The following is a 26,025-nucleotide window of genomic DNA, read 5'->3' as shown; positions in this document are numbered from 1 at the left end:
TGTTTTCTCTTATATTAATAATGTTATTAGAATATTCCACAAAACATTGTTTTAAGAACTGTTTGTCCTAACATTTACACAACCTATAAAGAACACTAGTGAAAGTTATGGGAACATTCCCTGTTGAAGTGTGTGAATTTTAAAGCAAGTTTAGGAAGTCAGTCAAACCCTTAATCTTACACACTTTTAAAATCGACACTTGATGGACAGTTCAGTGTTCAGTGAATACATATACAGTGAAAGACTTCCACAGTTACTGATTGTTAGATAGTTTTAATGTTCTCAAATTTTTACAAATAAGAGTTAGTGTTTATCAGATAAACATTAGTGAAGATGAGCAACTGTCATGAGAAGCAAAACCGTGGACTACTGAGAGTATAATTGCTGTTTTCATCTTTCAAGAAAACTGACATATCTGACAGAAGAGCTTTTAAACAAACATTTAGTAAATATTTAGTGTCCTCCACTGACCACTTTGTAAGATTTTGAGATGTTCGTTAGATAAACATATTGTTAGATGTAAAATGTATGTATACATACACGACAGCACTGCTCAAGTTATTTTTGAATACATTTGAGAAAATAGCCATATTTTACATGTTTATTTTTTCCTATTAATAGCATTGGTTACACTTTATTTTACAGTGCTGTAGTTACATTGTAATTACTCAAATAAGTACTGCGTACTATTAACTACATGTATTTACTATAGAGTTACAGTTAGGGTTTGGTTTAGGATTAGTTACTTGTAATTATGCATAATTTACTGTTATTACTATAGTAAATAGATGTAGAAACGTGCAATTATGACACTGTAAAATAAAGTGTTACCGGATTATTTCAGGTCTACATGAAATTTAAAAAACTCAGTACATGAAGGCTTTTCAGTCTGATTATCAGATTATACATGATACAGGTTATAAATCCTATAATCATACAGATTACAGATTATAGGATACATGCAAAAAAAACAAAAAAAAACACTCATACCATAGCCAGGAATCACAAACATCACATAGTGTTAATATGAATTAAAGTAGAGCTTAAACAGCATATTAAACCAATTTCCAGTGCATCCGCTTCCAGTGTCAAATGGAAGTAACTCCAATTACTGTGACAGGAGAGAAGCCTATTGTCCATCTACACAAATGCAAAAAAGATTACAATTTTAGTTAAGGATATCACAAGCATTTCTGTCTGTCAACAGCTTAAATTACCCTTTTTGACGATGATTGGTTCTTTGAGGGATCTGTGGTACACAAAACAATCATATTCATCTTTTTCCTCCTTCTTTATCTCCACACTCTTCCTCATCTGGAAGGATCCATCCTGGTTTGGTCTGATTCCTGTGGATTCAATCTCATCTTCAGGCAGAGATGTGTGATTTTTCCTAATGATCATCATCATGTCTTTGGGGTAGAAGCCAGTGGCCAGACAGGTGAGTTTCAGCTTGGTTTCATCATTGGTATTCTTCTTTTCAATCACATAAACATTTGGAGGAGCTGAAAACAAAGAATCAGTTCATCAATCAGTTTCATCAGCTGCAGATAATCTACAAACACACATTTACTCACAGCCGTTTCTGAGCTTCTCGTCTCCATATTCTCTGAATTTGTTGAGCCAGTCCACACACTCTTTCTCCAGGTATCCTTTGGTGTATTGGTTTAGGATCGGCACACTGTCCCATTTTCTCTTGGTTGGTAGAGCTGCTTCAACTGGAGCGACCCATTGAGACTCGTTAATATCAAAAGCCAAGAAGTTTTCTCCATCATAGCCGTACTCATCAATGCCTTTGGAAAACTTAAATTCATCTCCCTCCTGCTCAACTTCACAACCAACTCTCCACTGAAGAACATGAAGATCTGAAATGGAGAAGAGTCAAAATGTCTGGTGTGTCTTAATGAAAATAATGTGCAGGTTAAATTGTATGAATGTTTCTCACCTGATTCACTTTGATTCATGCGGTTCATCAGAATATTGATGTTCACATTAAACCACTGTTCTTTACTCTTTCTGGACTGAGTGCCTTTTTCCCAGTAATCCTCCTGCATTTTCTCTTTCATCCACTGTTGTTTGGGAAACCTTCTCTTTTCTTCACTATTGTAATAGTCGATCTGTGTGTCGTCCAGCAGACCCATAGCACTGAATTCATAGATGCCCGGCAGATCCACAGGTTTAGACAAGGCTGTGTAAATGTAATACAGCGAGTGTCTCTCTGGAATGAAGAGGAATAAAATACGCATCAAATAACTGTTCACTTAAAGCTGCAGTAGGAAACTTTTGTAAAAATGTATTTTTTACATATTTGTTAAACCTGTCATTATGTCCTGACAGTAGAATATGAGACAGATAATCTGTGAAAAAATCAAGCTCCTCTGGCTCCTCCCAGTGGTCCTATTGCCATTTGTAGAAATACACCGCTCCCGGTAAGAAACAACCAATCAGAGTCAGGAGGAGTGTCTTAGCAGTGTCAATCAAGCTCGTGTGCGCGCTGATCACACTCCTGTCATGCACAGCCATAGTGCACAGTGCGTACAGGCGTTCAAAATCAAGATTACCGGTGTGCCGCAGCTTTGCTTATGGCGGACAAACAATCCAGTTTCGTACGTATAATACCCCATAAAGTGCGTATCATATGCACACGAAAAACTCATTTTGGCGTATATATTCTACGAGATTACAAACTCGTACTATTGATATGCATTTTCGTGTGATCGGGCTCTATTAAGTCATGATATGCAGTTTTAAGATTTTTTCAGGTGAGAATGTGCTGGTTTAAAGCTCAAATTTGTGGTTAATTGATAAAGATAGTGCCTTTCTGAAAATTTGATCTGACGTTGTCGGAGTTTTGAGATCCAGGCGATCACCGGACTCTCAGCGCTCATGTGCCCAGCCGAGAGCAGCCTTACCTCGGCTAATCCTTCTGACGTTTGCCGCTGGCTCCGTTTTGGCTGAGGGCAACGTGACGTTTCATAAATTTATATATGGCTATTTAACTTTTGTATCATACTAAAACGCTGATTTTGTACGCTTGACTGAATTGTTTGCTTTATTTCTTATTGTATATTTTTATATCTTTTATAATGGCTATTATTGAACATCAAAACTGACATTTAACAAAAAGAGAAGGTTGTGTTTTATGTTAAAGCCTATTTCATTTCATTACAGTGAAGATAATCAGAGTATGCACAAATAGTATTACATTTAATATGTTTGAAATGTAAACGAAAGGAGGCAGGGTTGTTTAATATTTCATTTTGTTATAAATATAAGCAGACATTGTAGATAATTAATCACTCGTTGCCTGAGGCTATTAATATGTTTTTGTTTGTTTCTTTAAATAAAACGAAAAGAGGCAGAGTGGTTTAATAATAAATTTTGTTTTATTCTTGGCTAAAATATACATACAGAGATAACCGGAGAAGCCAGCGCGAGCTGAGTGACATTATCAAGTACGCTGCTGTTCCATTTGCAGAATCACCGGACTTGTGTTCTCCCGTCCACGGGAGTTCGTTCTCCGGAGTCGAACTTGCCAAGTCCTAAGTACCAAGGACGCGAGTCCGAACTTAGTGATCTTGGTTTTGAGAAACGCCTAGTGTCTAAACTTTAGCCACATAACATACAGATAAATTGTCACGCACTGTGCAAAGCAACTACTGAAACCTACTAATTCACTGGCTTGTTATGTTGCTGAAATAATGTACTAGCAAACCTTCTTTAGCATTACATATCGATAGAATAATTACTTGCATACTGTAATGTTAGTTACCGTTATATTACCTTACTAGCTATTTATTACTTATAGAAATAGTGCATATACGTCATTTAGTTACATTACATGTATTGCAAAATACGTAATGTTTTGAGGACCAAGTTTGTAATCAAAGTATGGGCAGGCCATAGTCAATGTAAATCATATTGTTGGTGTTTCGTCCGTATCAGTGAATGTGCTATAACTGTTTATCCGCCGTCATCGGTTGCCCTGATTGCTTACTAGCCTGCGCGTTCACGGCAGGCTCCGTTGTGATGGGGGTGGAGCTGTGGAGGGAGGGCTGTAGCGCAGCAGAGAGCAAGGGGGAGTGACCTGTGAGATGTGCTTGTTCAAATTTTCAGGCTAAGTCAACGTTTTCTAAAAACTCCCTACTGCAGCTTTAAAAACACACTCAGTACAAAATAGACTAAATGTATTATGATAACATGTACAAAGCCAGATCTGCAATTCAGAGTCATTTTAGTCAAAAACAGGATTGAACAAGATCCTACTGAAAACCTTTTCCTTGATTTCAGTCCAAGAAAAGACTCTTACAACACAGTTAATGGAATACCACTCATTGATTTAAAAAGAGCAGAAAATCATTCAAGAAAGATCAAAAACAACAAAGTGACCAACAAATCATCTATATTTATGGAAGCAGGTCCAATATATTGCAGAACTGTTTTGGAAGATAATTCCAAATATATTGGAATACAGAAGTATGGATATTAAATATGGATATTTTTTCTTACACAAACACATCACTTTGCTTCACAAGGCCTTTATTAACCCCCTGGAGCTGTGTTGAGTACGTTTATGATGGACAGATGCACTATCTTCAGCTCATACTCACTCATACAGAAAACAAGTTGGCTAAAAGCTTGAATCCAATATTTGATGATAAAATAGCTTAACAAATGATTTATAAGTTATTTTTCTGCAGGCCGGTTATTTTTGACCGGGAACACCACAAGTGTGATAGGGTTCTCAACACAACACAAGGGTTAAAACAGCACTGATATTTCAAGTAAAACATACTTGGTTTGGCATTCTCCAGAGAGACAGCTGCACTGATGTCTAGTGTTTCACCACTCTTGCGTCCTGTTGGAGAAAGAGTGAAATGTTAAAGTGCATCTCCAGTGCTGTGGTGAATCTATATGAAATTTGCTGGTTTATATTAAAGCAACAGCTCAAACATACCATCAGATTTTTTCTTGAGCAAAGATTCTTCAGCATCAGCTGCACTGGCACTCGATAATTCAATAGCTTGTCCTGGAAAACCACAAGAAAATGAAGTGTGTAGTGGCAGTGCTATTCTCAGACATGATACTTCATACACATTTAATGTTATTGTGTCAGGTCACAATATTTCATACATATAAATAAAGCTAAATTCTGAACAATATCTAAATAAGTCTTTATATGATACTGTGGCGAGGGGGGCGTGGTTCAGCGAAGTCTGCAGCGGGAGAGAGAGGCAGGAGACGAGCGGTTGAGTGAGTGGGTTAAATGCAAATGACGAACACCTGTTTCTTGTTTCAGTAATTGGCGTGGAGAGAGTATATAACGCCAGGAGAAACAGGAGTGGGAGAGAGAGAGAAGGACTACTGACTGCTTACCCTCTGGATGCTGGAATTGTTGGCTGGAGTTGCTCATGTTTGTATTGGACCGTTTTGTGCCTGTCTGCACACCTGTTTTTGTTATTTTTGAAAACCAAATAAAGCAGTCGGTAGTCAAGCTGACCCTGTCCTCTTCCTTCCTGACATTGAACTTTGTTACACTGGTGCCGAAACCCGGGAAGGGAGAGGAAAGCCGCCGCCATGCAATCGTCCTCCGGAACGCCATTTGCGGAGATTATCAGCAGCCTCGCGGGCCTACAACAGGAACAACATCAGGCCCTGCTGGACTTGCGGAGAGATCAGGAAAGATCTTTTCAAGTCATCGTCCAAGCCCAGCAGGAGGACCGCGAGAGGTTCCGGAGCTGGATTGACCGGGAGGTTCGACCGGAAGCCACGGAACATCGCGCTGTGCCCGCCCACCTGCCATTCAACAAAATGGGATCTGCGGACGACCCGGAGGCATTCCTGGACCTTTTTGAAAAGACGGCCGAGCTGTCAGGCTGGCCGCGGGACCAGTGGCCGATGCGCCTGGTCCCGCTGCTCTCCGGGGAGTCCCAGATAGCGGCACAGCAGCTTCCGGTCCAGAATCTCCTGGTCTTCGACGACCTGAAGAGGGCCATCCTCCAGCGGGTCGGCCGGAGCCCTGAGGAACACCGACAGCGTTTCCGCTCGCTCGAGCTGGCTGAGTCCGGCCGACCCTTCGTGATGGCCCAACAGCTCCGGGACTCCTGCCGCAAATGGCTGTTGGCTGAGGGAAGCGACGTGGAGAAGATCGTCGATCGAGTGGTGCTGGAGCAGTTTATCACTCGGCTACCGAAGAAGACAGCCGAGTGGGTCCAGTGCCACCGCCCCACGTCGCTGGACTCGGCCATCCATCTCGCGGAGGACCATATGGTGGCGTGCCCCGGGGTCGGCGAACCCCTCCCATCTGCTTCTCTCTCTCCCTCTCCATCTTCTGTCCCTCTCTCTCATCCTGTCCCTTTACCCAGGTCACGGCCGCCTGGATATCCGCGTGTCCCGCCCCGGGGGCGGGGCGGGTTTGACCAGAGCCAGTCCGGGACTCCACGTGCCCCGCCAAGGAGGGCGGGACTGGTTTCCACGGGACGGGATCCCACTCCTGTTTCTCCGCTTTCTCCACGCCAATCATTTACCCCACCCCCTGCCACTGGGGCGGCGGGGAGGTCTGGGCCGGCCTGTTGGCGTTGCGGGGACCCGGAGCATTTCATAGATAAATGCCCGGTGATGGAGGTTGGGACAATGGTTCGGGTCCCGGACGCCCCGCAGGCTGCCCCCGGTCAAGCTGGCTGGTACCAAATACCTGTGAGTATCAAGGGGGGTACCTATCAGGCTTTGGTGGATTCAGGATGTAACCAAACCTCGATCCATCAAAGCCTGATTTCATCCGGGGCATTGGATACAAGCCGCGTGGTTAAGGTGCGGTGTGTGCACGGGGATATAATGGAATATCCTGTAGTGTCAGTCATTATCCAATTCCGGGGACAAAAACATAGTGTTGAGGTGGCAGTTAATTCGCACCTCCGGCATCCGTTAATTCTGGGAACAAATTGGCCAGCATTTTCTGAATTATTGGGTTATTTATGCACGGATGCCTCTTGGGGGAAAAATGCGGTGGATGTGGAGGCGCGGGTGCAGGCGGGAGAGACTGATCGGGGACCACTGAGTGCTGCTTCAGGGGAACAGAGTGAAATCGAGAGAATAATTCTCTCGGAGCGCGATGATTTTCCCCTGGAGCAGTCTCAGGATGAGACGTTGAAACGTGCATTTGAACAGGTCCAAGTCATCGACGGTCAGCCTCTCCAGCCTGGACGCGCGCTTACCTATCCATATTTTGCAGTTGTGAAAAATAGGTTGTATCGGGTGACCCAAGATACCCAGACAAAAGAAGATACAACCCAGTTGTTAGTTCCAAAGAGCCGCCGGGAAATGCTTTTCCAGGCGGCTCATTCTAATCCTATGGCGGGACACTTAGGACAGGCAACAACACTAAATCGCCTCATGACCCGATTTTTTTGGCCGGGCATTCATGAGAATGTGCGCAGGTGGTGCGCGTCTTGTCGTGAATGTCAGCTGGTGAATCCACCGGCCACCCCAAAAGCGCCTTTGCGCCCACTTCCATTAATGCAGGTCCCCTTCGAGAGAATTGGTATGGACCTCATCGGGCCATTAGAGCGATCATCTAGAGGACATCGCTTTGCATTAGTCATTGTGGATTATGCAACACGATATCCTGAAGCAGTGGCTCTCCGCAACATTTCTGCTAAGAGTGTTGCGGACGCACTGTTCAGTTTAATCTCCCGGGTGGGGATTCCAAAAGAAATCCTCACCGATCAAGGCACGGCGTTTATGTCACGTACGTTACGCGAACTTTATGAATTATTGGGCATTAAAACGATCCGTACCAGCGTCTTTCACCCACAAACGGACGGGCTGGTCGAACGTTTTAATCGCACGCTTAAAACCATGATTCGTAAATTCGTTCAGGAGGACGCCAAAAATTGGGATAAATGGTTAGAACCCCTGTTGTTCGCTGTGCGAGAGGTCCCGCAAGCCTCCACGGGGTTTTCCCCCTTCGAGCTTCTCTATGGACGCCAGCCCCGCGGGGTTTTGGATGTTCTAAGAGAAACTTGGGAGGACGGACCATCTCAAAGTAAGAACGAAATTCAGTATGTCATGGACTTGAGAACAAAACTTCACACTTTGGGGCGGCTGTCAACGGAGAATTTGTTACAAGCCCAGGACAAACAGAGCCGGCTGTATAACAGGGGGACTAATTTACGAAAATTTACACCGGGAGAGAAAGTGCTTGTATTGCTCCCTACGTCAAGCTCTAAATTATTGGCAAAGTGGCAAGGACCATTTTAGGTCACACGGCAAATCGGAGATCTCGATTATGAGGTAATACGGTCGGATAGGAGGGGGGCACGTCAGATATATCACCTCAATCTCCTCAAAAAATGGAATGAGGCAGAGGCAGTGATGCTGGCGATGGTGATTGGTGGAGAGGATGATCTTGGGCCAGAGGCGATTTCCAAACCTCAATCTCTTGCGCTGGCTCCGGGAGGAGATCATCTCTCGCCCTCCCAGCTCACTGATCTCACTAAATTACAAGCAGAATTTGCGGACGTGTTCTCCCCCTACCGGGCCGTACTAATCTGATTCAGCACCATATCGAGACAGAGCCGGGCGTGGTAGTTCGCAGCCGGCCGTATCGCTTGCCTGAGCACAAGAAAAAAGTGGTTCAGACAGAATTAGAGGCAATGCTTGACATGGGGGTAATAGAAGAATCCAGCAGTAACTGGGCGAGCCCGATAGTTTTAGTTCCTAAGACGGACGGCTCGGTTCGGTTCTGTGTGGATTATCGCAAGGTGAATGCTGTGTCGAAATTCGACGCGTATCCAATGCCACGGGTGGACGAACTGCTTGATCGGCTCGGTACAGCTCGTTTTTATTCGACACTGGACTTAACAAAGGGATATTGGCAGATCCCCTTGTCGCCGTTATCTAAAGAAAAAACAGCTTTCACAACGCCGTTCGGATTACACCAATTTGTCACTCTTCCGTTCGGGCTGTTCGGGGCACCGGCTACCTTTCAGCGTCTCATGGATAGGATTCTACGGCCCCATGCTGCGTATGCTGCAGCCTATTTAGATGACATAATTATATTTAGTCATGACTGGCAGCGGCATATGCAGCATTTAAGGGCCGTCCTGAGATCGCTGAGAGGAGCTGGGCTCACGGCCAACCCGAAGAAGTGTGCAATTGGGCGTGTGGAAGTAAGATATCTGGGCTTCCACTTGGGACATGGACAGGTGCGTCCCCAAATTGATAAGACTGCAGCAGTTGCGACCTGTCCGCGCCCCAAGACCAAAAAGGAGGTGAGACAGTTCCTGGGGCTGGCGGGATATTATAGGAGATTTGTTCCTAATTATTCGGACCTCACCAGCCCTTTGACTGATCTCACTAAAAAGGAGGCGCCAGATACGGTCCAGTGGACGGAGCCGTGCCAGCAGGCCTTTACCCAAGTGAAGGCTGCTTTATGTGGCGGGCCGCTATTACACTCTCCTGATTTTTCTCTCCCATTTCTGTTGCAGACAGACGCGTCGGACAGGGGGCTGGGTGCGGTCCTGTCCCAGGAGATGGAGGGGGAGGAGCGGCCGGTGCTGTACATTAGTCGGAAGCTCTCAAAGAGAGAGACTAAGTACAGCACCATAGAAAAGGAGTGTCTTGCCATCAGATGGGCCGTCCTCACCCTCCGATATTATCTCCTGGGACGGGAATTCACCCTCTGTTCGGACCACGCTCCCCTGCAGTGGCTCCACCGCATGAAGGATACCAACGCGCGGATCACTCGTTGGTATCTAGCTTTACAGCCTTTTAAGTTCAAGGTGGTCCACAGGCCGGGTGTTCAGATGGCTGTGGCCGATTTCCTCTCCAGAAATGGGGGGGGGGGGCTGCAGGCCGGATGGCTCCCCGGCCTGAGTCGGGCGGTGGGGGTATGTGGCGAGGGGGGCGTGGTTCAGCGAAGTCTGCAGCGGGAGAGAGAGGCAGGAGACGAGCGGTTGAGTGAGTGGGTTAAATGCAAATGACGAACACCTGTTTCTTGTTTCAGTAATTGGCGTGGAGAGAGTATATAACGCCAGGAGAAACAGGAGTGGGAGAGAGAGAGAAGGACTACTGACTGCTTACCCTCTGGATGCTGGAATTGTTGGCTGGAGTTGCTTATGTTTGTATTGGACCGTTTTGTGCCTGTCTGCACACCTGTTTTTGTTATTTTTGAAAACCAAATAAAGCAGTCGGTAGTCAAGCTGACCCTGTCCTCTTCCTTCCTGACATTGAACTTTGTTACAGATACATATACTTTATGTGTTTTGGCTGCTCATTTACACAACAACAGTGTTTTGTGGGCCTGAAAATACAAGCTGCAAGTTTTTGAAAATGAAACCTTTATCATTAGTGTAAATTACAAAAATGTGAATTCATTAAAAAGGGTGACGTCATTCACATATGTATTATATATTCAGTCTATAAGTGCGAATAGTCTGGCATGAATAATACAGTGTTTTTAGTCATTTTTGCAGATCCATGTGAACGGGGATCATTTTGACAATGCTGTCACATGTATGTGAAAAAGTGGAAAAAAGGAAAAAGTGAAAGTGACGGCCAAGTAAAGTAACCCAAACTAGGAATTTGTTCTCTGCATTTAACGAATCCAAGTTAGTTCACAAACATTATCAGTAGTGAGTAGTGAGAACACACACACACACACACACACACACACACACAAATTTATTGTTTTGCTCAAAGGCACCTCAGTCTTTTCCTGCTGGTATTGAGAATTGAACTCACAACCTTCAGGTTACTTGTCTAACCATTATTCCACGACTGCCCCAAAGTTTGTCATGTCAGCGGTGGGATAAAAACTTCACGTTTATAGTACATGCTTGTCATGTAAACATACACTAAGTTTGCATACCTAATTTGGCGATAACTGGCTCTTTGATGCTCTTGTGGTACACAAAACAATCATATTCATCTTTTTCATCCTTCTTGATCTCCATACTCTTCCTCATCTGGAAGGATCCATCATGGTTTGGTCTGATTTTTGTGGATTTAATCTCATCTTCAGGCAGAGATGTGTGATTTTTCCTAATGATCATCATCACGTCTTTGGGGTAGAAGCCAGTGGCCATACAGGTGAGTTTCAGCTTGGTTTCATCATTGGTATTCTTCTTTTCAATCACATAAACATTTGGAGGAGCTGAAAACACAGAATAAGTTCATCAATCAGTTTCATCAGCTGCAGATAATCTACAAACACACGTTTACTCACAGCCGTTTCTGAGCTTCTCGTCTCCATATTCTCTGAATTTGTTGAGCCAGGCCACACACTCTTTCTCCAGGTATCCTTTGGTGTATTGGTTTAGGATCGGCACACTGTCCCATTTTCTCTTGGTTGGTAGGGCTGCATCAGTAAAGGTGACCCATTGAGACTCGTTAATATCAAAAGACAAGAAGTCCTCTCCATCATAGCCATACTCATCAATGCCTTTGGAAAACTTAAATTCACTATCCTGCTGCTCAACTTCACAACCGTGTCTCCACTGAAGAACATGGAGATCTGAAATGGAGAAGAGTCAAAATGTTTGGTGTGTCTTAATAAAAATCATGTGCAGGTTGAACTGTATGAATGTTTCTCACCCGAATCATTATTGTGTCTCATGCGGTTCATCATAATGTGGATGTTCACATTAAACCACTGTTCTTTACTCTTTCTGGACTGAGTGCCTTTTCCCCAGTAATCCTCCTGCAGTTTCTCTTTCATCCACTGTTGTCTGGGAATCCTTCTCTTCTCTTCACTATTGTAATAGTCGATCTGTGTGTCGTCCAGCAGACCCATAGCACTGAATTCATAGATGCCTGGCAGATCCACAGGTTTAGACAAGGCTGTGTAAATGTAATACAGCGAGTGTTTCTCTGCAATGAAGAGGAATAAAATATGCATCAAATAACTGTTCACTTAAAAACACTTAGTACAAAATAGACTAAATGTATTATGATAACATGTACAAAGCCAGATATGCAGTTCAGAGACATTTTAGTCAAAAACAGGATTGAACAAGATCCTACTGGAAACCTTTTCCTTGATTTCAGTGCAAGAAAAAACTCTTACAACACAGTTAATGGAATTCCACTTGTTGATTTAAAAAGAGCAGCAAATCATTCAAGAAAGATCCAAAACAACAAAGTAACCAACAAAACATCCATATTTATGCTGTAGATGGAAGCAAGTTCAATAAATTGTAGACCTGGTCTATATCTGTAATCGCCCCATATACCCTCTGTTACGGTATGCTGGTGCAGTAGAGATGAGACATAAACGGATATCCACAATCAAGGTATTTAATGAGAAACGCAGGAGATACACACAATACACACATACAAAACAACATCAAGATCGGACAAGGAGTGAAGGAAGTGAGTACATTAAAAAGGGAGTGCTGATGATGAAGTCCAGGTGCAGGTGATGAGGCACTTCATGATATTGCTGAGTTAGATGCGTTCCTGGGTCAACATATTTTGGAACAACATTCTAGTCTGAAAATTTTGTCTTAACCCTATTCCTATTCCTACCCCTAAACCTAACCCTACCCATAAGTTATCCCAAAAATCAGAGGGAAATGATAGATGAATAACATTGATGTAGAAGCACCAATTCATGATTTTAAGCCTAAATTTGACATAATCTGTAAACTCGTCCTTCAAATCTGATTGGTTGATTTGAATGTGGTTCCAGGATCAACAAACATGTTGAACCAGGAACATGTTGAACTCAGCAATATCAGGTTATGCGGTGATGAGTGCTGATGGGGAGATGACGAGGAAGTGAGGGAAGGTGTGGAAACAGGAGGATGGGAAATGGAGTCCGGGAGACAAGGGAACTGTAACAGTACCTCCCTCTCCCGGTAGGTGTGGCCTCGTGCCGTAGATGAAACAACCGGGGAGGGGGGGTGGGCACCCTGGAGACCTCACGCAGGTGCAGGGAGAGGAGCGGATGGGAACAGAGGTCTCCAGGGTGGGTCTAGGAGTTCAGGTGGCCATGGCGGGTCAGGAGCCGTGGGCGGCCATGGCGGGACTGGAGCCTCAGCTGGCCATGGCGGGTCAGGAGCCTCAGCTGGTCATGGCCGGTCAGGAGCCTCGGCTGGCCATGGCAGGTCTGGAGCCTTGGAAAGCCATGGCGGGTCTGGAGCCTTCACAAGCTCTGGTGACAACAAAACCCTGCCCAGGGGTTCCCCATGGGAAATGGAGTCCGGGAGACAAGGGAACTGTAACACCCTCATTCACTATTTCTCACATCACTCTACTAATATAGTCCACTGAATGAATGAATGGAAATGAGTGAATGAATTTGGCAGACATTTGTCAAACAGCTTATAGTGTAATAGGCAATTTTCTCTGAATCGATTTTTTGAGTAAATTGCCCAGAACTGGTTGTTTTGTGAGACTTCACAAAACAACCAGTGAGCGCTTTGAACTGCACTGAAACTGCAATTTGGACCTTCAACCCATTGATCCCCACTGAAGTGGGCCCTCGACTGCTCGACGCTCAACGCTGCTGCCTGCTGTCTGACCTACGCTCGGAGCTTCGTGGAGTTTATCCTAAATCCTTCTCTTTATTCCTATTCACATAATATAACTTTCTTATTTTTCACTAGATTACTTAACCTATTGCATAGTATTACTAAACGGAACGATTTATTACTAGCAATCCACCAGCGTAATCACCTAGTGTTAGCCATAGCCCGCTAGCCTGCTAGCTACCGTCTACTTTCTTTTTTCCTCTAAACCAACCTTCCTTGTCGATTAAATGGCGGATTTATCCGATGTATGTTATTCTGATCTGTCCTCGCCAGATCGGGAAGCTGTGGAGACGTTGCTGCCCGGCATTCATCGATCCACCGCGAGGTACAGCGTCCCGCACATCACCCTCGCCCCAGGCACCGGCAAGCGACCGAGACATCCAGCCAGCGAGTCCCGTGTGCGTTGCAGTTTTTCGGACGGCGTTCATCAAACACACGGTCAGTCATGTCCGACGATTATCATGTGTATTAAATGCAACATGTACAGCTTAGCTCTTTCTGTCAGCAGTGAGACTTACACATGTGATAAATGCAGGGATATTGTCAGGCTGACAGAGAGAATCTCAGAATTAGAGACACGCATCCAAACTTTAATTGAGGATAGTGAGAATGAAAGGGCCTTAGATAATGCTTTGGATGCGACTAGCCTAGTAAACATTGCACATTCGTTTCCGGTTGTAGAAGCCACGCAGCAGGCTAACTGGGTGACCGTGAGGCGGCATAATGGCAAGAACAAACACCACTCTTCCGTTCCGATTAGAACATCAAACAGGTTCTCCCCACTCAGTGACGCACCCACTGAGAATCCTGTTGAAAGTGCCCTAGTTATTGGCGATTCTATTACACGGAACGTGAAAATAGAGACACCAGCCACCATAGTCACATGTTTGCCGGGGGCCAGAGCACCTGACATCAAAGCAAATTTAAAAGTGCTGGCTAATGCTAAACGTAAATATTCTAAAATCATTATCCACGTCGGCACAAATGATGTTCGACTTCGCCAGTCGGAGATCACTAAAATTAACATTAAAGAGGTGTGTGAACTCGCAAATTCAATGTCAGCAGAAGTAATTTGTTCTGGCCCTCTTCCTGTTCGTCGGAGTGATGAGATAGTTAGCAGGTTATCATCACTCAATGGCTGGCTGTCTAAGTGGTGTCCGCAGAATAATATAGGTTTCATAGACAATTGGAAAAGCTTTTGGGGCAGACCTGATCTGTTGAAAAGAGATGGTATTCATCCCTCCCGGGATGGTGCTGCTCTTCTATCTAGAAATTTGGCAAATAGTCTTAGAGCTGAAACATGACAAACCAGGGCCCAGATCAGGACGCAGACAAACTGGCTAAACCGACCGTCTGCTAGCTGCCTCACGTCACAGAACTCAGATAATTCACAGCACATAGAAACACTTTCACCTAGATATTATCACATAGAGACTGTGTCTGTACCTCGAACTAGTAAATACAAAAAATTTCCGAAACCTTTTAAGGGTAAAAATTTAATTGATGTTCAAAAAATGAAAATCACAGATAAATGAGATAAAAAAATGATAAAGCTTGGGTTACTGAATATTAGATCTATTTCTTCAAAAGCACTTATTGTAAATGAAATTATCACAGAAAATAAACTAGACTTGCTGTGTTTGACAGAAACCTGGCTAATACCAGACGATTACATTATTTTAAATGAGTCTAGTCCTCAAGGTTATGACTATCGACACAATCCTCGACAGAAAGGCAAAGGAGGAGGTGTTGCTGTAATTTATAGTAATATATTCAGAATCATTCAAAAGAATTTCAAATATAATTCCTTTGAAGTGATGGTGCTTTATGTAACATTATGTAAGTTGACATTTGTGCTGGCTACTGTATACAGGCCACCAGGGCACCATACTGACTTTATCAAAGAATTTGCTGATTTTCTATCACAGTTAGTACTGGCTGCGGATAAAGTCCTTGTTGTTGGTGATTTTAATATCCATGTAGATAATAATAAAGACGCATTTGGATTGGCATTTGCAGACATTTTAAACTCTATTGGAGTTAGACAACACGTGTCAGGACCCACTCATTGTCGTAATCATACCCTAGATCTAATACTGTCGCATGGAATTGATATTGATGCTGTTGAAATTCTACTGCAGAGCGATGATATATCAGATCATTATTTAGTCTCGTGTATAATACAATTAGCCAAGGCTACAAAACCACCACCCAGCCATAAATATTGTAGAACCATCACGTCTACCACTAATGATTACTTTATAAATAATCTCCCCGAGCAGCTTTAGTTCTTACTAGAACCAGAAAGTATGACCATATTAGCCCAGTTCTGTCAACATTACATTGCCTACAATGTAGCCCAGGAGACAATGGGCCTACAGATCCAGTTCTGGCTGCATCTATAATTCTGATTTTTAATCCCTGTATCCGCTTACATATATTTATATATAATCTATTTTTAATCTCTATAATAAAATGTATAATTTAGATTTTGATCTCCATATCTATTTACATATATTATATATATCTTCCAAGGGGTTTTTTCCCTCCTAGGACTTTTTTCCCAGTGTTAGCACGCTGGGTTTTTCTCCTAGGGGTTTTTTTCCACCCCTGGGAGTCAGCTGACATTGGCTTAATGTAGCACCATCTTGTATATGTTACATATTACCACGCTTGTTTGTACAGCTTATTTCTAACCACTTCCCTTTTTTCTGTGCTTCTAATATGTAAAGCTGCTTTGAAATAATTACCAATTGTAAAAGCGCTATATAAATAAATTTGACTTGACTTCCTAACATATTATGACAATGTGGAATAAATATTACAACATTTAGATAGCTAGATTTGCATCAAAATGTGTTTTATAAATAACAAAATTTTGGTCACGCCTACTTGTCAGACTAGCGTTGCACACTTTCCACTGACTATTTAGTGTACATGAGTTATCAGAACACTAGTCATTGAGGTGGATTATGGGAGTGAATGTGTGCACTCAATAATTTCCTCTATGGTCAACTACAAATGGCTGTACCCTCTAATAGTGCACTATACAGGTGCTGGTCATATAATTAGAATATCATCAAAAAGTTGATTTATTTCACTAATTCCATTCAAAAAGTGAAACTTGTATATTTTATTCATTCATTACACACAGACCGATATATTTCAAATGTTTATTTCTTTTAATTTTGATGATTATAACTGACAACTAAGGAAAATCCAAATTCAGTATCTCAGAAAATTAGAATATTGTGAAAAGGTTCATTATTGAAGACACCTGGTGCCACACTCTAATCAGCTAATTAACTCAAAACACCTGCAAAGGCCTTTAAATGGTCTCTCAGTCTAGTTCTGTAGGCTACACAATCATGGGGAAGACTGCTGACTTGACAGTCGTTCAAAAGACGATCATTGAAACCTTGCACAAGGTGGGCAAGACACAAAAGGTCATTGCAAAAGAGGCTGGCTGTTCACAGAGCTCTGTGCCCAAGCACATTAATAGAGAGGCGAAGGGAAGGAAAAGATGTGGTAGAAAAAAGTGTACAAGCAATAGGGATAACCGCACCCTGGAGAGGATTGTGAAACAAAACCCATTCAAAAATGTGGGGGAGATTCACAAAGAGTGAACTGCAGCTGGAGTCAGTGCTTCAAGAACCACTACGCACAGATGTATGCAAGACAGGGGTTTCAGCTGTCGCATTCCTTGTGTCAAGCCACTCTTGAACAACAGACAGCGTCAGAAGCGGCTCGACCGGGCTAAAGACAAAAAGGACTGGACTGCTGCTGAGTGGTCCAAAGTTATGTTCTCTGATGAAAGTAAATTTTGCATTTCCTTTGGAAATCAGGGTCCCAGAGTCTGGAGGAAGAGAGGAGAGGCACACAATCCACGTTGCTTGAGGTCCAGCGTAAAGTTTTCACAGTCAGTGATGGTTTGGGATGCCGTGTCATCTGCTGGTGTTGGTCCACTGTGTTTTCTGAGGTCCAAGGCAGTGTTAATTTTGGCAGCCATTTTTGATTTTGTCTTAGTCTTTATCTTAATACGAAAATGCTCCTTAGTCTTAGTCACATTTTAGTCATTTTAGTCTTTCATATTTTAGTCTAGTTTTAGTCGACGAAAAGTCATCACATTTTTGTCAAGTCTTAGCCATTACTTTTAGGCAAACTACAGTTACCAACATTAGTTTTGATAGCTATTTTATATGTAGTCTTTAGACAAAATAGTCAAAATTTTTCTCTTTAGACCAATTCATGTAAGCTTATGAAAATTTGAATCAAGGTAGAGACTGTAATGACATTGCCCTCACATTAGCAGTAGCAGTGCAAATGTACATATCCTCTTTCAGTGGTTCTCAAACTTTCTAGTGTCGTACCCCCTTAGATATTTAACATCCTTCTGTGCACCCTCTCTTTTCCACTTGACTGCTGTTACACATTTCCATTAAGGGACAATAACCTTCTTAAATCGATTTTTCCAGTGCATTTTTTACCTTTATAAATACCTTTGTAAAATAAATAATGCATTAAATATTTATTATTATTATTTTTTAAATGCAATAAAAACAATGATGATAAAAATGAAGTAATACTTTTAAATATTACATTAAACTCCAGTAGGTGGCGGTAAGTCACTGTTTTTATGAGTGAATCATCGAGTCATTCATTCTTTCAGTATCAAAGCAAGCGGTTGTATTTATGAATGGATCATTGAATCATTGACGATTCGTTCAAAGCCGCAGATTCGTTCATGAAACACAGCTTGTGTGCTGCAGTTCTGCTGTGGCTTTCGTTGCAAAATAGAGCAAAAATACTGACAATACTGTTTAAAATGTACATATTACCCTTTTGTTTGTTGAACTGTATAAAATCAATATTAGGGAAATTATATATTATATTATATTATTTTCGGGAAATATTCTTGCTGGTATAATATGATCAACATTAAAAACAGTAACTCGCAGAAGGGTATGTTTTTGTTTTGTTTTTTACTTAAATCTACGTGCAGTCTGTGTCTATATTTGTTCTTCATGCTAGTAAGTGATAATTCCTACTTTCACAAAGGTAATGTTATTGTCGAGAACAGCACTAATGTAGCACGATGCTGTCTTGTTTGGGTGCAGTCAGTTTTGACCGCGAAAGATGAGGTAATTTGATTGAATGTTGTGTATATACTGCATTTTACCTCCTAGAAATACATGTTCAGTTTTCATGTTATTTTAAGTGAGTAGAATAAAATGAATGGCACTTTTTGCGTACGTCAGTTTGAGAACCACTGCTGGATATCAGCCTAAACTTTGGTCACAGATAGGGCTGCACGATTAATCGCATGAGATTGTCATGCGTGTCTCGTCAGTAAAGCCGGTTCTGTGATTAGCGGTAAATGTCCATCACCTGCTTTCAAATGGAGCGGCACTCAATAGACAGAGCTGTAGTTTGCGCACAAGCTACGCAATATCGCGTTCATAATTGCAGATGAATCGCCTTCGATTATGAACGCGATATTGCGTAGCTTGTCCGCGAACTACGGCTCTGTATATTATGTGCCGCTCCATTTGAAAGCAGGTGATGGACATTTACCGCTAATCACAGAACCGGCTTTACTGACGAGACACGCATGACAATCTCATGCGATTAATCGTGCAGCCCTAGTCACAGATTCAGTCAGTAAACAAGAAGTGCATTATAGACTGACTGAATGACACTTTAATTTAAGTAGAAAATCTCAAATGAAGAGCGCTGAACTTTATCTTACTTGTCTGTGTTTTCAGATCATCCGTGCTTCTTCCTCAGTGTTGAGAGGGCGCGTGTGTGCGTGGTTGCCAGATAGCAACAATTAAGTAAAACGTGTTCTTTTAACAGAAAAGCTCTGATTGGGGGGGTTAAATTCTGGAAATCTGGCAACCGTAAGCGTGACTGCTCGTAAAGACAGTCTGTAATGTTTTGTCTCCTTTATTCGCCAAAAACAAAAAGTGATTTCAAAAGAGTGATTTTGGTAAAGGGTTTAGTCTTTTAGCCACATTTCAATCTCGTCTTTTTTCGTTAACAATGTTGCACGTGTAGTTTTAGTCACGTTATCGTTAAATGAAATTGGTGTCGTCTCTCATCATCTCGTCTTAGTCATGGAAAAAAAGGTTGTCAATGAACATTTTTCGTCATAGTTTTCATTAACGAAATTAACACTGGTCCAAGGTCAACGCAGCCGTATACCAGGAAGTTTTAGAGCACTTCAACCAACTTTATGGAGATGCAGATTTCATTTTCCAACAGGACTTGGCACCTGCACACAGTGCCAAAGCTATGATATTCTAATTATATGACCAGCACCTGTATAAGGGTATGGGGGGCATTTCAGACACAGCCCTATAGTTAATAGCAGATGCACTTGGCTAATGCGACGTAACATCAAGGCCCTTCCAGAAGAGCAAGGTCTAGTAAGAACAAATATAATCTCACAGAATTGCTAACAGGCTCTGTTTGTTGCAAGTAGCAATAGATCCTTTGGACCAACAATAATTTGAGGCTAGAATAATTATAACAACAGATGGTGTTGGGGTTTGAACTATTTAAACTGAAAGCAACTTGTATGGACAAATCTTTAAATATGTCAGTGCCATTGTTTTGATACACACCAGTAATGTAATGTTTTTTTTTTTTTGTTTTTTTTTTTCTAATGTATTTTTATAAAATATACTTAAATATCCCAATTGAACTATGGCCTAATCCTAACTAAGGCTAAGCCCTGTCAGTGAAACCAAGCCTAAATGATTAGTTCACTTTCAAAACAAAATTAGCCCAATCTTTACTCACCCTCAAGCCATCCTACATGTAATTGACTTTCTTCTTTCTGATGAACACAATCTGAGTTATATTAATAAATAACCTGACACTTCCCAGCTTTGTAATGGCAGTAAACGGGACCAAAGAGTATGAGGCTGAAGAAAGTGTCTCCATCCACATCATCCATCATAAACGTACTCTACACGGCTCTGCACGTTCTTCAGCTTCATACTCCTCAATCCCATTCACAGCCATTATAAAGCTTGGATGAGTCAGGATATTTATTAATATTTCTCAGATTGTGTTCATCAGAGAGAAAAAAAGTATGCCTAGGTTGGATCAAGGGGGAGAAAGCTTGGGCTAATTTTCATTTCAAACTGAACTAATGCTTTAATGGTACATGTATATTTACAATTACCAAGCAGCTCCTGTAAGAAGCTCTGACTGTAATGATATTTCTCCTGTCCTACACTAGAGCCTGTGGAGAAACAGAAATGAGTCAAAACAGCACTGATATTTCAGGTAAAACATACTTGGTTTGGCTTTCTCCAGAGAGACAGCTGCACTGATGTCTAGTGTTTCACCACTCTTGCGTCCTGTTGGAGAAAGAGTGAAATGTCAAAGTGCATCTCCAGTGCTGTGGTGTGAATCTACTTGAAATTATCCTAGTTTATATTAAAGCAACAGCTCAAACATACCATCAGATTTTTTCTTGAGCAAAGATTTTTCAGCATCAGCTGCACTGGCACTCGATAATATAATAGCCTGTCCTGGAAAACCACAAGAAAATGAAGTGTGTATAGTGGCAATGCTATTCTTAGATATGATACTTCATACACATTTAATGTTATTGTGTTAGGTCACAATATTTCATACACATAAATAAAGCTAAATTCTGAACAATACCTAATAAGTCATTATATGATACATATACTTTAATGATCGAATGAATGATTTTATGGGCTGTTTACACTAGGGGAAAGTGGGGTGAGTTGTGCCAGTTTTTACTCAAAGTGACTTTAAAGTGAGGCCATGGCAGTAATGCCTTCAACTTAAGAATGCACATATATTTCAGGATGTGGTGCATCCCTGAGAACAATAATTTTGGATCTGAAATAAACTGTTTCAGAAATATAGATTTTGGGGAAAAAAGTGGTCTCGTGGCACAACTTGCCCCTGGTCCGTGCCTTTGGGGAGATTACGTTGGGGTAAATTGTGCCAGTCATTTCCGAAGTAAAACGGAACATTTTAATGGTATGAACTCTAATGCTATATGAAAGCAAGACAAATTCAATACAAAATTACTCATTTAAGGTTTATTTAGATATTGTCACCCTATTAAACTTTATTAAAAGTCATATTTTGTAGTTTTTGGAAAAACACAAAAAAAATGTAAATACACAATATATGATATTTGTGAATCATTTCAGGCAAAAAGGCTTTGGCAATAGATGCCTGTTGACATACATAGAACGCTGTCTGTCAGTTATGTAACATATAAGAATACACTGCATTACAAATTATGCAAGTGACATATCAGTAAGATTTCAGTAGAATAAACATTCAGATTTTAGTTTTTCTAAGAAAATGCTTGTTTGTTTATTTATCCATGTCTTTTTAGATAACTGGTATCAATCTCAGACAAAATAATTTTCCAGGTCTATGGAAACCCTACTTAGAGGTTGTTCCACATTATTGAGCAAGTCACAGTTTTCATACAAAATGGGGAGGAAGAAAGATCTTTCTGAAGATGAAAATACCTGTTTGCTGCTCAACACTGGCTTTTTTTATAGCTGCCCTTTTAATACAATAAATTGTATTTTTTTGACAGGAACTTTCATTAATAGGCCTTTATCTGACTGAGTTCTGCTGTACTCTAAATCACTCACAAATCTTATGATAATTTGATAATCTCCATTCAGTTTCACACAGTATTAGTTGTTTTCATGCCTTTTGCAAAACATTGCACCATTTCTTGCTTTTCATCTTCAGAAAGTGTGTTTTATAAGTGTGTGGCATGATGGGTTTTGGTCTAAAATCAAGAATGTCACATAGTTTAACTGCTAAAATGTAAGATGTACAATGTACAATTACAAATTAATAATATGTTGAAAATAATCATAAGTGGGGGTGAGTTGTGCCACTGGCACAACATAACCCAGGCCCTTAGGCACAAATCACCCCGGACCCACAAGGTTGAAAAACTAGCATGATCCAGCAGTTAAGAGCTAACATCATGCTAACTATATAGACTCATTGTGTAGCCTGCTAAAGCACTAAAACATGTGTGAAATGTTTTCAAACTTGTCTATAATTGTTCAGACACTACAATCAAAAAACCTTGATCATAGAAATTTTACTTTGAAAGGTAACATACCTGCCTGGAAGTTTCTAAGACCTTGATTAGCTGGTTCAGGTGTGTTTAAGTGGGGTTGGAGCTAAACTTTGCAGGACAGTGGCCCTTCAGGAGCAAGATTGGACACCCCTGCTCTAACCATTATTCCACGACTGCCCCAAAGTTTGTCTTGTCAGTGATGGAATAAAAACTTTACAGTTATAGTACATTGTTGTCATGTAAACGTACCCTAAGTTTGCATACCTAATTTGGCGATAACTGGTTCTTTGATGCTCTTGTGAGAAACAAAACAATCATATTCATCTTTTTCCTCCTTCTTGATCTCCACACTCTTCATCATCTGGAAGGATTCATCCTGGTTTGGTCTGATTCCTGTGGATTCAATCTCATCTTCAGGCAGAGATGTGTGATTTTTCCTAATGATCATCATCACGTCTTTGGGGTAGAAGCCAGTGGCCAGACAGGTGAGTTTCAGCTTGGTTTCATCATTGGTATTCTTCTTTTCAATCACATAAACATTTGGAGGAGCTGAAAACAAAGAATAAGTTCATCAATCAGTTTCATCAGCTGCAGATAATCTACAAACACACATTCCCTCACAGCCATTTCTGAGCTTCTCGTCTCCATATTCTCTGAATTTGTTGAGCCAGTCCACACACTCTTTCTCCAGGTATCCTTTGGTGTATTGGTTTAGGATCGGCACACTGTCCCATTTTCTCTTGGTTGGTAGAGCTGCATCAGTAAAGGCGACCCATCGAGACTCTTTATCATCAAAAGACAAGAAGTTTTCTCCATCATAGCCATACTCATCAATGCCTTTGGAAAACTTCACTTCATCTCCCTGCTGCTCAACTTCACAACCGTGTCTCCACTGAAGAACATGAAGATCTGAAATGGAGAAGAGTCAAAATGTTTGGTGTGTCTTAATAAAAATCATGTGCAGGTTAAACTGTATGAATGTTTCTCACCTGATTCATTTTTCTGTCTCATGCGGTCCATCATAATGTGGATGTTCACTTTAAACCACTGTTCTTTACTCTTTCTGGACTGAGTGCCTTTTTCCCAGTAATCCTCCTGCATTTTCTCTTTCATCCACTGTTGTTTGGGAATCTTTCTCTTTTCTTCACTATTGTAATAGTCGATCTGTGTGTTGTCCAGCAGACCCATAGCAGTGAATTCATAGATGCCCGGCTGATCCACAGGTTTGGACAAGCCCGTGTAAATGTAATACAGCGAGTGTCTCTCTGCAATCAAGAGAGATAAAATATGCACAACATCATGTGGGTGAAGCTCATAAAATACAATCTCAAAACATTTCCGCTACAGACATCTAAATAGAATTAATCTTATAATCTTTTATAATAATAATAATAATAATAATATATTAGGGCTGTCAAACGATTAATCACGATTAATCACATACAAAATAAAAGTTTGAGTTTGCATAATATATGTGTGAGTAATGTGTGTAAATAATATGTATATATACATACACACAAATTAAAGTATATATTTAAGATAAATATGTTATTTATGTACAAAAAAATGTATTTATTTATAATATAAATTATATAAAAATATAAATAAATACATATACTTGTAAATATTTCTCAAATATATACATGGATGTGTTTGTATTTATATATACATAATAATTACACAGTACACCCACATATATTAGGCAAACTCAAACTTTTATTTTGTATGTGATTAATCGTGATAAATCATTTGACAGCCCTAATATATATATATATATATATATATATATTTTTTTTTTTTTTTTTTTTTTTTTTCTGAGGGAAACTTTAGTCAAAATCCCACATCTGAATCTCAACAAGATCCTACTGAATAATCAGAAACTATATATTTTTTGGTTTATTTTGTCATAATTTCCTATAATCTTATTCTTTTGATAAATTAATTTGATGCTAAAACATAATCTTGTTAAATCTGTGGGCTAATATTTCCGTCACATATCATAAATATAACGGTGTTGACAAATAGGCCGTTGTCTTGTTAGTATTAGTGGATAGTTTTATCAGTTGTCGCAAACTCGCATATAATTAATTACTGGAGTATATTTAGTTTTGTGTTTCATATACGATGATAGCATGCATTTGTAACACAATTGCATTTGTCATTACAAATACAGCCTATTTAAATCACGACGCGTACTTTTTACTTTCACTTTTGTTCACTAATAAATGCAGAAACTTTAAATCTTTACCTGCTTGAACTGAAGGAAAAGTCCCGTAAAGAAGAAAAACACAAATCCGAGAGAATATCTTCATCGCGACACTCCTGTCCATGACTGAAACGCCTGAAGTGAATTTTTATATTGTTGAATACACAAACTGTCAACAACAAAAAAACTATAGAAAATAGCGGATGATGATTTGACCAATGAGAAAACAGAATGATGACATCATCCGTATCTGGGCAAAATAAGCATATCTCATGTACAATATATACAATTCTTCCTCAAACTAATTATAGCTATATTTAGACATTGGGTAGTTAATAATGGTTTTAATTAATGTTGGATTTAATATAGGATTCTGTGATCGACAGTGTCAAAAGCAGCACCGAAATCGAGTACCAGCACTGATAATTTGCCTTTAGCGAATATCATTTATTATACAGTCTGAAAACTGTCAAAGTGTCCATTTGATCTTATATTTTTCAGATGATTGAACACGACTTTTTTTCATTGATCTCTTGCCTATGAAAGGAAGATTTGAGATGTGCTAATGAGCCGCACCATCATTTGAAAACCCAGAAATGGGTTTTATATAAAATATAGCCGTTTTATTAAGATGAAAGAAATTAAGTAAACATTTGAGAATTTCCAGGATAACTTAAACCAGTGGGTGCATAAACTTCAGGAAGACCCAAGGCCCAAAATAACAAACAAAACGGGTAATAAACAAAAGTATCCAAAATAACTTCCCTCAAAGTATCAAAACAAAATACAACAACCTTTACTACACTAACAAAACAGAGCAAACTTAATTTCAAAAGAAAAGGGCAGATCAACCCTACAGAACACCGTCACTGCAAAGCAAAGAAAAGATATAACAGAATCAAAAATAATGCACAATATGTAATGATGGTCTGGCAGCTGGAGAGGAGAGAGGAGACAGGAGAAGTGCAACCGGCCTGAAGTCGCAACAGCTCCACGGCAGAGATGGTTTTAAACCCTCATTCAATAGTCGTAATCCAATACCGGCAGAGAGAGGTGGAACCATCCCGCGACGGATTGTGCGATATCCTGCTTGACACCAGCTAACCAAAGAGAACACACACACATACATACAGAAATAACAACACCATAACTCCCCTCCAATGAGAAGATAAACATGA

The 26,025-nt window shown here is 40.8% G+C and overlaps 2 protein-coding genes across 2 annotated transcripts; one reads left to right on the top strand and one right to left on the bottom strand.

Moving 5' to 3' along the window:
• Positions 1-264: 264 nt before the first annotated feature.
• LOC137017077 (uncharacterized) lies at positions 265-25,032 on the bottom strand. Its single transcript, XM_067381015.1, has 15 exons — positions 24,890-25,032; positions 23,631-23,906; positions 23,263-23,550; positions 22,906-23,190; positions 21,005-21,076; positions 20,840-20,902; positions 11,593-11,868; positions 11,225-11,512; positions 10,868-11,152; positions 4,955-5,026; positions 4,793-4,855; positions 1,943-2,215; positions 1,575-1,862; positions 1,218-1,502; positions 265-1,140 (listed from the first exon to the last, which is right to left on the bottom strand). Exons 1-15 carry the CDS (start codon positions 24,969-24,971, stop codon positions 1,130-1,132), a joined length of 2,907 nt encoding a protein of 968 aa, XP_067237116.1. The 5' UTR covers positions 24,972-25,032; the 3' UTR covers positions 265-1,129.
• On the top strand, positions 12,754-18,837 carry LOC137017108 (uncharacterized). Its single transcript, XM_067381073.1, has one exon. It carries the CDS (start codon positions 13,760-13,762, stop codon positions 14,834-14,836), a length of 1,077 nt encoding a protein of 358 aa, XP_067237174.1. The 5' UTR covers positions 12,754-13,759; the 3' UTR covers positions 14,837-18,837.
• Positions 25,033-26,025: the final 993 nt, after the last annotated feature.

This window comes from Chanodichthys erythropterus, chromosome 3 (genome assembly GCF_024489055.1).
Source record: "Chanodichthys erythropterus isolate Z2021 chromosome 3, ASM2448905v1, whole genome shotgun sequence".
Classification (NCBI taxonomy): domain Eukaryota; kingdom Metazoa; phylum Chordata; class Actinopteri; order Cypriniformes; family Xenocyprididae; genus Chanodichthys; species Chanodichthys erythropterus.
This window is presented reverse-complemented; position numbering and strand designations above follow the sequence as displayed.